The 16576-nt window shown below is 52.1% G+C and overlaps 2 protein-coding genes across 2 annotated transcripts in view; both read right to left on the bottom strand.

The window, feature by feature from the left end:
• Slc25a48 (solute carrier family 25 member 48) overlaps positions 1-7544 on the bottom strand; it is a 35386-nt gene extending 27842 nt beyond the window's left edge. Inside the window, exons 1-3 of the mRNA XM_050144232.1 lie at positions 7340-7544; positions 4011-4054; positions 1860-1931 (exon numbers count right to left, since the gene is read on the bottom strand). Of these exons, the coding sequence (XP_050000189.1) occupies positions 1860-1931; positions 4011-4054; positions 7340-7385 (162 nt within the window). The 5' untranslated portion in view covers positions 7386-7544. The remainder of the gene's footprint in view (positions 1-1859; positions 1932-4010; positions 4055-7339) is intronic.
• A 6856-nt stretch (positions 7545-14400) lies between these two features.
• On the bottom strand, positions 14401-16026 carry LOC126502607 (uncharacterized). Its single transcript, XM_050143766.1, has 2 exons — positions 15568-16026; positions 14401-14855 (listed from the first exon to the last, which is right to left on the bottom strand). The coding sequence occupies exons 1-2, from the start codon at positions 16024-16026 to the stop codon at positions 14634-14636; spliced, it is 681 nt and encodes a 226-aa protein (XP_049999723.1). The 3' UTR covers positions 14401-14633.
• Between the last annotated feature and the right edge of the window lie 550 nt (positions 16027-16576).

Here is a 16576-nt window from a genome sequence, read left to right as displayed (position 1 = left end):
AGCTGAAGAGAGAGGGAGAGAGAGAGAGAGAGAGAGAGAGAGAGAGAGAGAGAGAGAGAGAGAGAGAAGGCAGAGCCAGGGAGACGCCATGTTGCTGCCAAAGGAGACAGATGCCAGAACCTTACCGGTAGGCCATAAACTTGTAATACACTGATTAATAGAAATGGGTTAATATAACATGCAAGAGTTAACTTAATAAGAGACCAAGCAGTGTTGTAATTCATGTAGTTCCCGTGTGATTGTTCGGGTCTTGGCAGCTGGGAATAGAATAGCAGTCTCCGCTTACATGCATGCACACACATGCACACACAAGGCAGTAGAGTGAGGAGGAGGAAGCTGAAAAGCAATGTTTCCTGCTGGGGGCAGGGTGTCTTCTGTGTCTGTGGTCAATAAAACCACAGTGGCTCAAAGGAAAACTGGAAAATTCCACAACCGTTGGAGAGTTGAAACGGCGCACATGTGCCAAAGATGGCAAAGCTCTAGGAGGGCATCTCATAAACTGACCCTGGGCAAAGCTGTGCCACAGGCTGGAGATCCTGGTGGGCACCCCACATATGTGTGTGCATGTGCACACACACACACACACACACACACACACACACGCACGCACATGCGTAAGTCTTGTTTAAGGCTCTTCTCCATAAACACTGCCTCAGAAACACCACCTAAAGTCCCCACCCACCAGAGTGCTGGCAGTGGAACGCAGGCTGGCAAGTGCCGCAGGGACTATGAGCCAAAAAAGACCCAGTGGCTATCTTTCAGGAGACTGGGGCATCATGCCCACTGACTTGGAACACCAAGTCTGAGCTTGGCAGTACTCACCCTGACCTCAGTGGCCAATCAAGAGAGAGAAAACAATACTGGCAGTCAAGGTGATTGTTGACAAGCTTGGTACCTGCAGGAGGCCATGCAACCCTAGGGCATTTGTTATGATGGAGCCCATGGCATCAACAGTCACAACTGGGTACATTTCCAGGACTCAGAGAAAAGCCGCAGAGCCCCAGAAACTGCATTCGGCTGTTTCTTTCAACTAGGTCACTTCAGCCTCAATTTAATTTTTTTTATTTTAGATTCTCAAAAGGGCAGTCTTAGGAAGCAACCCACTATTTTGTTTGTTTTGCTTTTTCAAGACAGGGTTTCTCTGTGTAGCTTTGGAGCCTGTCCTGGAACTCGCTCTGTAGACCAGGCTGGCCTAGAACTCACAGAGATCTGCCTGCCTCTGCCTGGGATTAAAGGCGTGCGCCACCACTGCCCAGCTTCAATCCACTCATTCTTAAAAAGGGAGTTTGTGTTACAAGATATCACTCCATTTCCTATTTGAAAATCAGCGCCTCAGTCATGTGGGTAGGTTCTGTACCCACATAAAGGAAACTCCGCTGTGACTCAGTTTACCCAGCAATCACTGTTTTGTGAAACTAACAGTGGTCCTTGTTGGCACAGGAACTTTCCATGCTGAGGTTCTAAAGTCCTAAGAGATTTCCAGAGAGTTCATACAAAACCAGTTTCTCCCCAGCAATGTACTAGGTGTCCAAGGGTAAGCTGAGGTAAGGTAGCATTTGCCATGTGGCAATAAAAAAAAAACAGGTGATAAGCAGGAACAAGCTCCCTCATGCCTACTGTGCCAGTGTAGGAGTGTGGCCTGGGCCCCAGTCCATGAGGGATCCTGGCAGGCACCCTCTACCCACCTCAGGGCCTGGGCCCTAGTCCGTGAGGGACCCTGTCAGGACCCTCCACCCACCCCAGGGCCTGGGCTCCAGTCCGTGAGGGACCCTGGCAGGACCCTCCACCTACCCAAGGGCCTGGGCCCCAGTCCATGGAGGGACCCTGGCAGGACCCTCCACGCACCCCAGCGCACTTACACGCTCCTTCTCGTACACCATGCGGATGCAACTGAATGTGTTCCCATAGCCAACACCAGCCTGCAGGCGAGTCTGTGGGGGAAGCAGAGGGCAAAGAGACACTGACATAGGTCACAAGCCTCCGAAGAGACCCAAAGAGATCGGCCTTGTCCCCAGTGACCCAGCCAGGAAGGAGGACCAGGCTCAGTCCTGGCCAGCCTGATGCCCCATGATCTTCAGGGACATTTGCTCTGCTATCCATCAAGCCCAGCTCCATGCAGCAGAAGGCCACTTTGAGCCAGAGAACGAACGAGACCAGTCGGCTGTGCAGTGATGATGGCTGCCTCTCAAGTGCACAAAGGCCAGACCTTGGCTTTCTCCACCTGTCTGCCCATCACTCCACCCTTCAGGACGTCTCTGGGGACACCTGCTCATTTTTCCATCTTTCTGCCGGCCCCTTTCTCACCTGGGCAAGGCCTTGGCCCCAGTGTGGCCTTCTCACTTCCAGCCTTCTCTACACCACAGCCAGGCTGGTTTTTCTCAAAATAATTGTGATCACGTCACCTGGTTTAAAACTCTCCAGGGTCCCTACCAAATGCCACCTATGCCCAGGACACTTTGGGGGTGGAGACTGGCCTTCCTGTTACCCTCCACGCCATTTCTTCTCCTGGCATCCTCCCTTCCATGACAACCACATATACATTTCCTGCCTCCAACCTTCGCTCTGCTGCCCCCTGGAATTCCCTTCCATCCTCATCCTCCTGTTGAGCTTACACACAAAGCAGGGTTCACGTTAGATTAAGACACACACAATCCTTTCTTTTAGAAGTTCACTATCTCAGATGTCTAGTCTTAGCAATGGAGAGCTAACACAATAACACATATAGAAGATATACATTGTTAAATGTTTCTAGAAGCCCTTTAAATATGTGAAAAATAGTGAAATTGGTTTTCATCGTCTACCTAATTCATCAAATATCACCAAGATGTTATTTTGAGATTAAAATTGTATGCAGTTATTGATTAAATGTTGTTCTGCTTTACAAAAAAAAAAAGACACACATAAGCTTATGTACGCATTAGATTCCCCACCAGACAGGGCCACCCATCTCCCTCTATCTTGCCCTTGCCTTGGGAACAGGCTTAGTATAGTAACAACTCTGCACTGACTTAAGAGGTTACATAGGAAAGCATCCTCTAAGAAGTCTGGGTAACCAGGGGCAGGAGGCGAGAGGCACAGAGCATCTGCGGAAGCCCATACAACTGTTCGGAAGAGCACCTGCCCTGGCCTCGGAGGGTTCCACTTCTTTATAGATCTGTGGCCTGAATTTCTCCCTAAGAGGTTTTCTTAGCCCCTATGTCCTGCGCTGCCTGTTAGGAGGAGCTGTGAGACCCCAAAGTGGCCCCGTCCCCTGCAGCACCTAGTGGACAGCAGCACCTAGCAGGCAGCAAGGGGGCAGGCCATCCAAGTGACGGTCTCCGAGCCGGCATCCTCTGCAGGCTCAATCTTCCACGATAAGCAAGGGTATCTTTTAGTAATATAGTTTTTAAAGACAATTCTAAGTGTGCAACTAATATGGGAATTCATCTTCTCAATAAAAGCTTCACTATAAGGCCAGAGTCTCCTCCTTCAACCCTATCTCACTTTCCTCTGAGGAGCAGCCACGGCAAATAGCATGACCAGGAATGTGGCTGACATCCATCTACATTCGTAAGCATATATGATACAGGTGATCGATGGGAAATGCTATCAAGTTGTTCATAAGCGTTAGGTTTATAATTAGGGAGATGGATTAACTGCCTTACCCAGTCTCGCACTTCAAACTCAGACCGCATCTCACATCTGAAACCCTTCCTGACTGTCCAGTCCCCAGGTACTTGGAGGCAGACACTCATCAGTCCCCAGGTACTTGGAGGCGGACACTCATCAGTCCCCAGGTACTTGGAGGCGGACACTCATCAGTCCGTGTCCTGTCTCCTTCCTCACCAACTCACAAAATCCTGCAGGCAGACAGGAGTCAGTGACAAGCCCCCTGACATCACATTCCCCTGGGCCAGCAGAAGGCCTGCCCTGGGCTGGAGAGTCCTCAGAGATCAGAGAGAGGCATGGCTCCAAGGGCAGACCTACTCCAGGTACCTTCCCAAAGGGTCATGAAAACACAGCTACTGTACCTTGACTGTGTCCAGAGGGTAGCCCACAATGACACCAGCTGCACCTGTAGGTCAAAGAACAGCACCTGGTCACCCAAACCCTGGACTCCTGGGTGTCCCTGCCATCCCCTAGAGGAGGCCAGAGAGCAAAGGCATGTCAGTCAACAGTTACTAGAGGGGGCGTCCAGTGCGCGAGGCCTGATCCAGTACCAAAGAAGCCGGAGAGTAGACTCAAGCTGGGAGCTTATTATTTAAAGTACTCCAAAATGAGAATTACGGCTCAGAGTCAACTAGATATCCATGTGCCAAAGAATGGATTTAGACTCTGCCTCACTTTTATCCAAAATAGAGCAAAAGGTTAAGAAATTAAAAGACACAAATATGTGGAAATAATTTGTAACCTGGGTTTTGTAACATTTGTAGTTACAGTAAAGCACAATGAGAGAAAAAGAGTCCGTAAACTAGACATCACTATAGATACTCGCATTAAAGTGAAGACAGTGGCTTAAAACTGGGAGATACTGTTTACAAACCACTTGAATCTGTTAAGGGTCTCAAGTCCAGAATACACACAGAGCTCTTACACCTAAAACATTGTTTAAATGGCCAAAATTAACATCTCTGAAGAAAATATGCCAATGGCCAACATGAACATACATACTCAACATCGTTGGTCACTAGGGAAATGTAAACCAAAGCAATGAAATTTCCCTCTACTTCCACTAGATAGATTGCATTCTTTTTTAAAGGAAAATAAATTATAAAGTGATATAAAAAAGATACAAAGAAATTGAGTATTTTTTAAGACAGGGTTTCTCTGTGGAGCCCTGGCTGTCCAGGAACTCACTCTGTAGACCAGGCTGGCCTTGAACTCACAGAGATCAACCTGCCTCTGCCTCCTGGATGCTGGGATTAAAGGTGTGCACCACCACTGCCTGGTAAGAAAATGGATCTCACATGTATATGTATGTGCACCACATGTGTGTGGTGTCTACCCATAGAGGCTAGATAGATGGTTATGAGTATATGAATGCCTGAAACTACACTGGGAGAGCAGGGCAGACTCTCAACTCCTGAGCACTCTCCAGCCCTGAGAACTCTTGTATGTTTTGGACGGGAATGGGAATCAGTGCCATCGCTGTATAAATCGGTTATTCCTCAAAAAAGTTAAACCCAGAATTACTACATGACTCATCCTATCCCCAATATCCAATCCTAGATATTTCCCTAAGAACTGAAAGCAAGAACTCAAACAAGAATAAGCATAGCCATGGTCACCACGGCATTCCTCGCGGGGGACAAATTCAAGTGACATACAGTGAATAAATATAGCATTTATAGGTAACAATGAACCGTTACCTAGCTGTGATTAGTACTGTGTAGCCATTTCCTCCTTATGGAAACATCCCATCCTGGAAGAAAACTCACAAGTCTCAGAACTTCCTGAAACTCATAAGATTTACAAGGTCCTCTTCCCAAAGTTATATACACAGTAAGGGCTGCTGGAAGGAGGAGACTCTGTCCAGCTGAAATGAGACCAGATGTGCAGCGACTTTTAGGAACTGTCAGTCATGCAGGGGTGGGTTCTTCAGGGCTGCAGCCCTCCTTGAGTCAGTCACCCATGCTCCCGTGACTAACCCCTTGCCTATACTCCTGAAAGTAACTCTAGTAAACTCACGGACTCGTTCAATGAGACTTTGATAGAATCATTTCTTTGGTCTGTCATCAATGCTCTATCTGGGGTGAATAGCCACTTGTTCATATCTCCCCCAGATAAAGGCACAAAACAGAGAGGAATGGAGTACAGACCCTGTTACAATGTGGGTGACCCCTAAAAAAAAACCTTATTATGCTAAGCAAGAGAAGTTGGACACAAGAGGCAAATGTGCCGGCAACTTTATCATGGAGAATAGGCAAAGCCCCTGGGTTCCAGGGGAAGGGAATTAGGAGTGACAATTGAATGAATAAGGAGAAGGCAGGGAAGGGAGGGGAGAAAAGGAGGAAGAGGGAAGAGAAAGAACAGAAATGCCTGGCTACTCACATACTTGTCTCAAAGTATCTAGTGTCTCAAAGTCACCTAGATAAAGAAGCCTTTGTGGTCCCTAGCAACTGGCATTCACACAGGGCTGCTTTCCCAGGGAGAATCCTTCCACCACACTGATAAAAAAGACAGCATCTCTGCCAGCAGAGGTGGCTTAACAAGTCAGGCCACAGGGACGCTGGTTGCTGGGTCTAGAACCTCCTGTCTTCTTCACCCTCCACCGTCCCCTGAACTGAACAGCATGGAGTTGAACAGCAGGCAAAACCTCGCTCTGCTGGTCCAGCTTTGAGACAGGAGCTCCAATGCCCAGGGTGGGGCAGGCATCCTCAGGTCCCGAGCAGCAGTTCAGAGCCAAGCGCCCTTCCCCCTGCTCACACTCAGCCTACATATCTGAATGCAGGGGTGCAAAATAAAGAATAAATAAAATGTAGGGTGCTAGAGCAGTCGTTTCCAGAGCTGGGAAAGTCTGTAGGGCTTCAGACAAATGTGGAGGGCACTGTGGTGAGTTTGTTGCACGTGTCATCAAGGAAGACAACTTAAGGCGATTGACAGGGACCTCAGCACACAGCAAGCAGCAGGTGGGCTTTACTCAGAGACTGTCTGTCATTATGTTAACTGTACCAGTCCTGTAGGGTAAAATGTAGTGACAGCCAAGCAGAGGGACCTGCTTGGGTTCAGAAGGACAGGAGAGGAGGGCACTGAAGAAACGAGGGCTCATAAGTGCCAGCAGCGGGACCAGAGGGATCCTTCTCAGTTGTCCTGGGCAAATGCCCCACAGAGCTCCACTCCCTCCAGGGGCCTTTGAGACCAACCTGATCTTAAAGTCCAGGTTCTTGGTCACCCTGACACCGGGATTTAGGAGCCAAGCCAAGTGCCAACCTAAGCACAAGTTTCTTGGAGACGCGTCCCCAAACCCAGGTGGGCTCCTGCTCCAGATCACTGAAGGGTGTGCACACACTCAGGTGGCTTCATTGGTTGTCTGCCCTGACCAGCGGTTTAATCATTATGGGATCCAAGTTCCTCCGAACTTGACGTTGAGGCAAACCAGAAGCTCAAAGAAATCACTGTGAATCTTAAGAGCTCGGCTTCAGAAGTTAAGGACAGGACCAGCCAAGCGGACTGGGCTAGGGACGCCAGGTGCTGCAGGCATCGCTCACTCTGCTCACTCTGCTCCTGATGAAACCGGGCAATGCGGAGCTGCAAAGCGCACCGCACCGAGAACACCAGGTGCAAACCGCTGGCACTGGGCCTCCGCTGTTTGCCCTGTAATGCGGGGGAGGGAGTGGGGGAGTCTGGCAAGCACACTCACCTCCGATCCAGCCCGCTGCAAAGTCTTCCAACTGGAAGTTGCCCATGGCCAAAGTGACTTGGGCCTCTCCTTCCTCTCCCTCCCGCAGCCAGAGCAACGTCCCTCAGTGTGCGTCGGGCATGGCCCAGGTCGCGAGAGCCAGCGCAGGCGAGGCGACTTGATCACCCAGGAGGTTCTTCCCAAATTCAGTGTTCCAGCCACCCGCGCTGGGGCAGTTAGCGAATGAGGGCGGGTGGCTGACAACCCGCCCCCAGAGGATCTTAAAGGCACAGCACTCATTAGGTGTGATCCAGAAGGCTGCCCCAGTCACCAGGGGAATTCCCTTAGTACTTACTTCTGGCCACCACCCTCCCTCGCGCTTCCCAATAACTGTAGCCTTGGGGCCTTCCAGGTGAAAGTGGCAGCCAGAGGAGCCAGCCCATTTAGGGCACATTTGCAAAGTTGTTCAGAAGAAGGAGGTGGAGGGGGGCTGTTTATAAACACCAAAGGCTGCCTGCAATAGGACTCAGCTGGCAATAAATAAATGAAGGTTTGGGGAGATGGGTTAGTGGGAAAGAGCACTGGCTGTCCAAGTATGAGGATGTGAATTTGGGTTCCCAGGACCCACATAAATGCCTGGCATGGTTAAGTGCCTGGCCCATCAGAGGTGGGGGCAGGGGTCACAGAGACAGAAGGATTGCTGGGGCTTGCTTGACAGCCAGCCCAGTAGAAGGCAGAGTAGGACACTTTAGGTCCTCTTCTCATCCAACCACACATATGTACATGCATGAACTCATGTGCACACACATACCCATGCACACGCATGCATGCACACAAACTGTAATTGAACAGCATTCTTAGTGCTTCGATGGGCTTTTGAAAGCCATGACCGGTTCACTGCAAGATGGAATACGCACCATTTTCTAAGCCAGTTCTAGAGTTAAGAGACTCTCTCTCCTTCTCCAGGTCACACAGCATCCACGTGCCCTGGGTTGAGAGTTCCATCTATCAGTGAGTAATTGAATAAGGTATAGGAGGCACTTCACCCAGAAACCAGCTTCAAGCCAGCTCTGGATGAAGCCACTATCTTGCACTTAACAGAAGCACCCTCCCTGAGGTCTTGGCTTACTCCTTTCAGCAAGTCTGTGGAGCCCACTTCACAGTCCAGGAAAGCCATTGTGTTTAGAGTATAAAATGTGTAGGCATCTCATACAGAAGTGGAAAACCTTCAGAAAGTGACCAGAGGAGGGGAGGAACATGGCCAGATCCTGGTTTGAGAACAGAGTCCAAATTATTCCCCCAACTCTGGCTTCCACAGGGAAAAGCCCGAGAAAACCCTACCCAGCAGGCAAAATCCTGCCATCTCCTCTGATGTGGGCACACAGCCTGCTCCTGCACACAGGTCTGCCCTGAGTGGGCACCCCTGTATGGACACAAGAGCATCTCACAGACTTAATGAAGCAAGGGAAACTCTACTGTAGGCTGTAGATGCTCGCTGATGCATTCTCAGCCTTTGTACTGGTAGAAGCCAGTGTTCTCACCTCAGTCCAGATGTTTTACTGACAGCCCAAGGGGTGTAAGCCAGATGCAGATATGGACGATAAGAAGATGGTTATAGGAGCAGACAATTTTGGATTTCCATCTGCAATATCCCATCTCTTTACATTCACAGCACTTTGTCAGGAGCTTGGCAGAACCTTCTGTGTGAGTGAGGTTTTCTCAGAGACCACCATACCACAGCTCGGCTCACCCTGGTCAGCCTTCAGACCAGCAAGGACAAGGCTGGCAACTCCCTCCAGAACCTGTCTGGAGCTAAGGAGATATAACTAGGGAGCATTTGACCCTACTAAGCAGCTGCCAGAACCCAAGCCACGGATACTCCCATTCTACTCGGCCAGAATTCTAGGCAGACACAGCCGTACTTTGGGGAAGCCCATAGGCCCAAGTCCTGTTTCTCAGCTTGGCAGAAACACTTCTCAACCACCTCAAGGAACACCCCTCCCCCTGTATTTATACTATGGTTACATACATGGCTGTTACTGCCTCAGCCAGAGGATGTTGTGGGCTTGGCACGTACTGCCCCCTCCTCCTGGGGGCAGAAGTTTTGATGCACACATGCATGTGGCAGAGTGATTCTACCAAACACTAATCCAGGTGGTGCCATGAGGGGTTTGTGTATGGTGTGGGTGGGTGGTGGTGCATGTGACTCAGGATGCTAGCCCTACGCTATGACTGTATCTGTGTGTGTGACCAGGATTGCAGTCAGTGGAACCTTGATCATCTGGGTAAGCCTCATTCAACGAGCGTAAACGACCTAAAAGCAAACCATGTGATGTCCTGAAAGAAGTCAGCTCTTGCCGGCTGGTTTCAGTCTTCTGGTCCATCCAACACATGAGACTGGCTCAGGTCAACTCTGACTTTACACACAGAGGCTTTGGTGTGTAAGCCTTTCAGGTAGAGCCCTGACGGGTCCTCCCTATCACTGTGTGCATCTTCAAATACAGCACTGAGGTGCTGAGCAAGCAAACAAGACCCTATCCCACAGCTACAGGGTGGTGGCAGAATTCTAGGGACAATCTACAGACGCCACCTGCCTTTTCTGGCCTCTCCCTTCAACACTCCTCCTGCCCCTCTGCCCTCACATCTAGCCCCGCCCCCAGCCCGAGATGGCATTTGGAAGGTTCTAGTATTGTCCTGTGCTGGCTTTACAGTGTGGTTCCAATCAGCTGAGGCCCTTCCTCTAGCGGTGTCCTCTCAGAGACCTGTGTTCAAAGCACCTAATGGTCCAAAGTCTCTCTCAGGTATAGCTGGGGGGTGTGGTGGTAGTGGGGAGTTACACCAGGTGCTGCCGCAACCTACACTGCCCCAGCCCAAAGGTAAAGGGGGGCCCTCTTTAGCTCAGATTGCTCTGTAGGCAGACCACACACCCAGCCAGCCCCACACTACAGTCCAGGGACATCCAGGCTAGCTACATGGGGGCATCTTTGTTCCATTCAGAATGTCCTGCCTTCCCCTGCCTCTAAGGAAAATGACCCTGTGTCCACCCATGTCCAGCTAGCTTCCAGCAGGGGTGCAGCCCTGGTTCCCAACCCCAGTACTCGGCTGACAGGGGTGATGAGTGTGGCCTAGAGGAAGTCCCTTTGCTTAGCCTGCTCTTGTCCCACTGGCACTTTGGGGTCAGTGTGTAGGAGCAATTGGTCAGGCTTCCTTCTCCTGAGGCAAGCGTCTGACAACTGACACCTGCTGCAGGGCCTGCTGAGGAGCGAGGCTCGTGGTCGGTAGCTCTTCCGGTAGCCCTGTCTTCTTTTTTTTTTTTTTTTAATTAATTATTTATTAAAGATTTCTGTCTCTTCCCCACCGCCGCCTCCCATTTCCCTCCCCCAATCAAGTTCCCCTCCCTCGTCAGCCCAAAGAGCAATCAGGGTTCCCTGCCCTGTGGGAAGTCCAAGGACCACCCACCTCCATCCAGGTCTAGTAAGGTGAGCATCTAAACTGCCTAGGATCCCACAAAGCCAGTACGTGCAATAGGATCAAAAACCCATTGCCATTGTTCTTGAGTTCTCAGTAGTCCTCACTGTCCGCTATGTTCAGCGAGACCGGTTTTATCCCAGGCTTTTTCAGACCCAAGCCAGCTGGCCTTGGTGAGTTCCCGATAGAACATCCCCGTTGTCTCAGTGTGTGGGTGCACCCTCTTCCTCTGTGAGGTGAGCACAGACTCCAATGTTTAACTCCAGAGCCGAGGCCACCCCTCTGGGAGAAGAGTGTAGAATGAAGCAGGAAGCACAGACTGGCAAGGGGGCTCGCAAAGCCCTATGGGGCGGGGGTGAAAGGTCACGGCCTGTGGCTGAGCTCACTTCATAGGTTCATGGTGGCTCACTCAGCCTTGAGGCTACAGCACTAGTCCCTGAACTGTGCCCCGCTCTGCCTGTGATCTGGGCCTGCGACCATTTGGGAAATGAAAAGTCCCCGAAGAGCAGTCGGCACTGCTGGCAGGCAGGATGACTGCCAACGGGCCTGAGAGGAATGGAAGCCCTCCCATTCCCTATCACACACTGTGACTCTAACCCTGAAACACACAGGGGCACGGAGAACCCGACACTGAGAGGCAGCATGGAGCAGGCCCTGAGCCCTGGGGTATGGGACCCAGCAGAACACCGGTTCCAGGAACAGAACCTAAACTGTCACCCTCCCTGGATGTCCCTCTTGGGGGCAGTACTGATGCTGCTTTCCCCACTTACAGCTTCCTACTTGACTCCAGGCTTCGCTTCTGAGCACAGAACTTCCGCTCTACTTAACACCTGTGCCTGGGAGACTCCCCTCTCAACTCAGCGTGTCCACGGGAATGCTGACCTTCAGTGCTGCTCCTTCCGCACCCCTCCACGTAGGAAACTGCACCTCCACTGAGCTTTCACGCACGCACGCCTCGGTGTGAGCCGCACTCCTCTCTCTCCCAGGCCTCACTCCTGCAGCCAGGAACTCCTGGTGCTCTCCCTTCTCAATGATTCCAGCGTCCCCTGTCCTCTGGCAGCCCCTGCCTACGCTGTCACTGCCTCAGCCTGGTGGACATAGGTCCTCTTGTTCCCTCTGACCTGGTCCTGGGCTCCCTCTCCAAATGTTGCCACACCAGGCTTCTGAAGCCTGGCCTCTGCTCTGGCCACCTCTCGGCAGGGCCCTCCATGACACTGGGTGGCCTTGCCTGCACATTCTAGTTGCCCGTTTGGGCCTGTGCAGGCCTGCGCAGCAAGGTCCGGTGGCGTTTCCACTCCTTACCACCTCAGCTCTGTCCAGCTGGCGTCCAGCCAGGCAGTGTGGCCTTCACACCCCACATTCCTTCCTGTGTGGGACTGGGTGTGCTGGTCCCTGGTAGGAATGCCCTCCCCCTGCTCTCTGGCCCGCTCCTTTTTGATTCTGCTTGGCTGCCACGTTCCCTGCCAGGCCTCTGCTAAAGTGCACACCTCCACATTCCATCTCGACTGTCTGGGCTGGACATGTCCACCTGCCTCCCTGTCTACTCTGGCTTTTTAGTCTGTCTGTCCATCAGACGGGGCGCCTTTGAGAACAGGTACTACCCTGCCTCCTGAGCCTGTGTATAGGCCTGGTGTTCAGCCAGCACTCAGGCACCTTAAACGGAGAGGCCATGGGGCAATGCCTAAAGGGCTGGCCACCTGATGCCTGCAGGAGGAGGAGTCTGGATCGTGGCAGAGCTGAGGGGGCAGCCACCTCACAGCCAGTGGCAGTAGCGACACCTCTCCGTGGGCCTTACCAGAACCCCACAGAATTCTGGCTTCTTTCAGGGCTTCCAAAGCATCGGCTGCTTTTCTGCCTCCAGGCCTTTTTATTGACCGCTAGGACCCCATCCCCACCAAGAACAGATAGATGGTAATGACCGAACTCCACATGCTGATTTTTGGAGGTGCTGTGTGAGCCTGTCATCAGGAACAGGTCTTCCTCCTCATTGGCAGTTCTCTGGGGTCTGTCCAGAGAATTCTCAGTTCATCGCGGAGCTGAGGAACTGCATGTGATCGTGGAGCGAAGGTAGATTGGCCGTTTGAGGTCGAGGTTTCCTGGGCTCTGCACCAGGCTGGAGGCTGCTGCTGCGGGCTGGCTCACTCTTTATAAGACAGGGGCAGTGCCCTCCTAGGTGATGTCCAAGGAATTTTATTATTTAGACCACGGAGACACCAACCGTGTCTTGACAAGATGTGCCAGGAGAGGGCACTGCTGCACAACGTAGGAGCTTCCAGGTGGAAAAGAACAACATAGTTGCCAGAATAGAGCCGGACTCTCTATAAAAAGAGAGGTCCAGAGAGCCCTTGTCACCCCCTTCTACTCCCTTTTTCCACGAGTACCCTTCAATGTCAGAACTCCCCTGTGCTACACAGACCACCCTGACCGTGGAACCTCTATGCAGTCAGATTGTTCTTTGGGCCACCAGCTCACAAATGACAATGCAGAGGCTCATTATGAAAGCTTGGCCTTAGTTTAGTCTTGTTTCTAACCAGCTCTTATAACTTAGGTTAAGCCACGTCTGTCCATCTCTGTTCTGGCATGCGCCACCCATCCTGCTTCCTCGGTGTCTCCACAGGTCTTTTCTGCCTCTGGATTCTCTTCTCCCACTCCCTCTCTCAGCCCGGAAGTCCTGCCTATACCTCCTGCCTAACTCTTGGTCGTTCAGCTCTCTGTGAAACCAATCACAGCAATATGTCTTCACACAGCGGACAAATGTCCTCTGCTCGCCGCTTGTGTCCATCAGCTGAGGAAAAAATTGGAGGGGAGTCGGGCAGTCCTCAGCCCTCAAGACCCGGTATGGAAGGAAGTACAGGAGCTCTGGGTATAGCAGAGTTCTCTCTCTAGGAGTCCTTAGGGTGGAATGGGCAGGCAGAGAGTGAGTGGGTCCTGAGGGTGGGAATGGGGGCCAGAGAGGAAGTGGGTCACATTAGAGCTTTGCTGGATCTCCTGGCTGTGCAGTCAGGTTCCTCCCCCCCCATCTCTGCAGCCCCAGCTAAACTGCTAAAGTCAGTTCTCAGAACCAGAAGCCTGTCTGCCGCCCCACCGAGCCGGTGTCTTCACCTGCAGAATGGAATTACCTCTGAGAATCCAGCGAGGGGTTAGCTCATGAGTGCTCAGTGGAGGGAGGTTGGCAGCCTTGTTCTGAAGCACCACACTGAGGTAGTAAGGCACCCATGCCAACAGGATTTATTTACAAAGTTGTCCAGGAGGCCCCTGCTCCCTGTGTCCAGGCTTGCGACAAGCTACAGAAGGAAAGATGGGGTTCATAGGGGGACTCAGGAGGAAGCCCTCTGCAGCCACTTTGGTGATACCCACCCCCACACCTCATCAGGCAGATTTCCCACCTAGGAGAATGAAGTAGGAGAGATGGGGTAAGATAGTTTATTTCTGGGGGCAGCCCCAGGTGGCACTGGGTAGCACAGGGCTCTTCCCTTCTGCTGCAATGAGAAAGGCAAGCCCAGACCCGAGAAGGGAGACACCAGAGTAGAAGATCAGGTCATCAGGCACCAAAAAGGTATGTGCGGAGAAGGGTGGGTTCTTCCTGTGAGCCTCCGTGGCAAAAAGAGATGATTCCCCCCCTCACTGGTGATCTCATAGTCGAAGACCTCTTCCCACCTCAGGAGCAGGAACAGTAAAAGTCTGAGGGCTGGGCACCAGGTGAGCTCTGATCCCAGGGCAAATGGACTGATCTGTGGGGTCCTCCTCTCCAGTTCTCTTTGTCCCTCACCGACTGGCAGGTTCATTCCCAGAAGTCCCTGCTGCATTCACCACGGCACCTCCACAGGCTGGCAGCCCCAGGTTGGGGTCATTCCCTTGAGCCCCCTAGCACTGGGGAAGGAGGCTCCGGGCTGGTGCGAAGGTTTTCTTCAGGGCTTCTGTAATATGGTACAAATCCCGAATCACCGAGAGCGTGGTCCCCAGAGAGAGGCAGATCCTGGTTGCCGTCACACACGAACCCTCCCAGGAAGTGGTAGCAGGCTGGTAAGGGTGAAAACCCAGAGAGGAGGTCTGGCCCTGCCAAGGCAGACTGGATGAGGAAGAGCAAGGGGTCAGCCAGATTCAGGCCCAGATGCCAAGATGGACCCTGGCCCTATAACTCTACAGGGGCAATCGTGGAGGGTGGTAGGACCCAGGCCAGTTCTGCAGAGTGGAGAACCCTTGGTGATGTTGTTTACCCATTGAGGGATCCCCACGGGAAAGTTTGACACTGACCTTTGACTCACTATCTACCCCACTTTCTCTGCAGTCCTAGATCCCATGCCTAGCTATGTGTTTTCCAGTGGGGCTGCCCATGAGATTAGAGGATACAGATCTGGACCAGAAAGGCTTGGCACCTGCTACCCGGGTGACTGAGGCCGTGCTCCTTTGATTTTTGAAGAGATGCTGTCCTGCTCATAAACAGCCATTGGCATGGGTCATCAGGACCGAGTGAGACAGCACACATCCAGTATCTGGGTGTCTAACAATTTCAAGAAGTAACTAGGCATTTCTATGGGCTCAGCCCTGGTTTCAGGCCTCTCTTTGAATTATCGTATGTAATTCAGTATCTCCAGAGTCACTTCCCTGCAAGGGAGGAGCTGAAGTATAGTTGGGCAGCCCCTCCTAGCCTCTGTGCCCATACTAATGTGCCATCAGGGACCTGGCCAAGGGCTCACTAGAGTATGGGCCAGGGACAGATTATGGAGCATTCCAGAGGTTTGGTGTTGCCTGCCCTTCTATAGCCTCTTCACAATCATCACAGGGCATCCATCCCTGGCTGTCACCTTGCAGCAGCCATCCTGTGCTGTGGGAAAGAGGCCTCTGGTGTCCAGACACCAACAGCCTTGAGGGGTGATGCTGGGGAGATGCTCTTCCGGAGAGCGGTAGTACGGGGAAAAGCCACTGGGTGGCGCCGACTCCCTGAGGAACAGACCCTCTCTGGGGCTCCAGCCATCTTTGTGTCCAGCACAAACTTCACACTGCTGGGCCAGTTCCTCCACGTCCAGGGGCTGCTCATGAGTGTGAAAGAAAGGTAGGAACTCTGAGCCCACCTCCGAGAGGCTGCAAGACCCAAGTGACTCCTGGTCCTGTGAACTAGTGACTTGCGGTTGCTGGGACAGGTGTCCTGGGTCCACCCCCGACAAGAGACTCAGAGAGATCAGGGCACTGGACTCAGCCTCATGGCTCTTCTGAGTTGTCTGAGAAGAGAGGGTATCCATTGGTCACTGCTGCCTGCCTTTGTCCCTAGTCCTGTCTTCATCTGGGGGGCTTATAGGGACCACAACCCATCAGGGTTCCCCTCCGGGAAAGTCCAATAGTGTTCCTAACCGTGCCCTCTGAAAACCATGCGCTCTGCGACCTCACTTCACTTCTCACCCTACTGACTCTGCTCAGTGTACCCTGCTCCTCACACCCCCACCATCCCCCCCAGCCCTCAGTCACACTGCACTTGACCTTGCCCGAGCACATGGGGCCCTCACCTCAGAGGAGTCTTCCCAGCTCCCAGACTCCCCCATAGTTACTGTTACCACTTCTCTCACAGAAATGCTTTTTCTTCTATTCTGCACCTGAGGTGGTCACGCCCCTGACACTCAATAGACACTTTTCCAAGAAAACAAAACAAAACAGAAACTAGTTCCTTATCCTACCCTCCTGGTCTCAGACCCCTTAGCTCGGTTGTGTCCACACAGGCCTTCGTTTGGCCTTTGCTGGGTAGGTCCTGAGCACACGCCAGTGTGCTCGCCTGAATAATCTCTTCCCTGGGTGATG

Source organism: Alexandromys fortis, unplaced genomic scaffold, assembly GCF_014885135.2.
Source record: "Alexandromys fortis isolate MF-2015 unplaced genomic scaffold, M_Fortis_MF-2015_v1.1 scaffold_1, whole genome shotgun sequence".
NCBI classification, from domain to species: domain Eukaryota; kingdom Metazoa; phylum Chordata; class Mammalia; order Rodentia; family Cricetidae; genus Alexandromys; species Alexandromys fortis.
The sequence above is the reverse complement of the archived record's forward strand: the minus strand, read 5'-3'. Positions and strand labels throughout refer to the sequence as shown.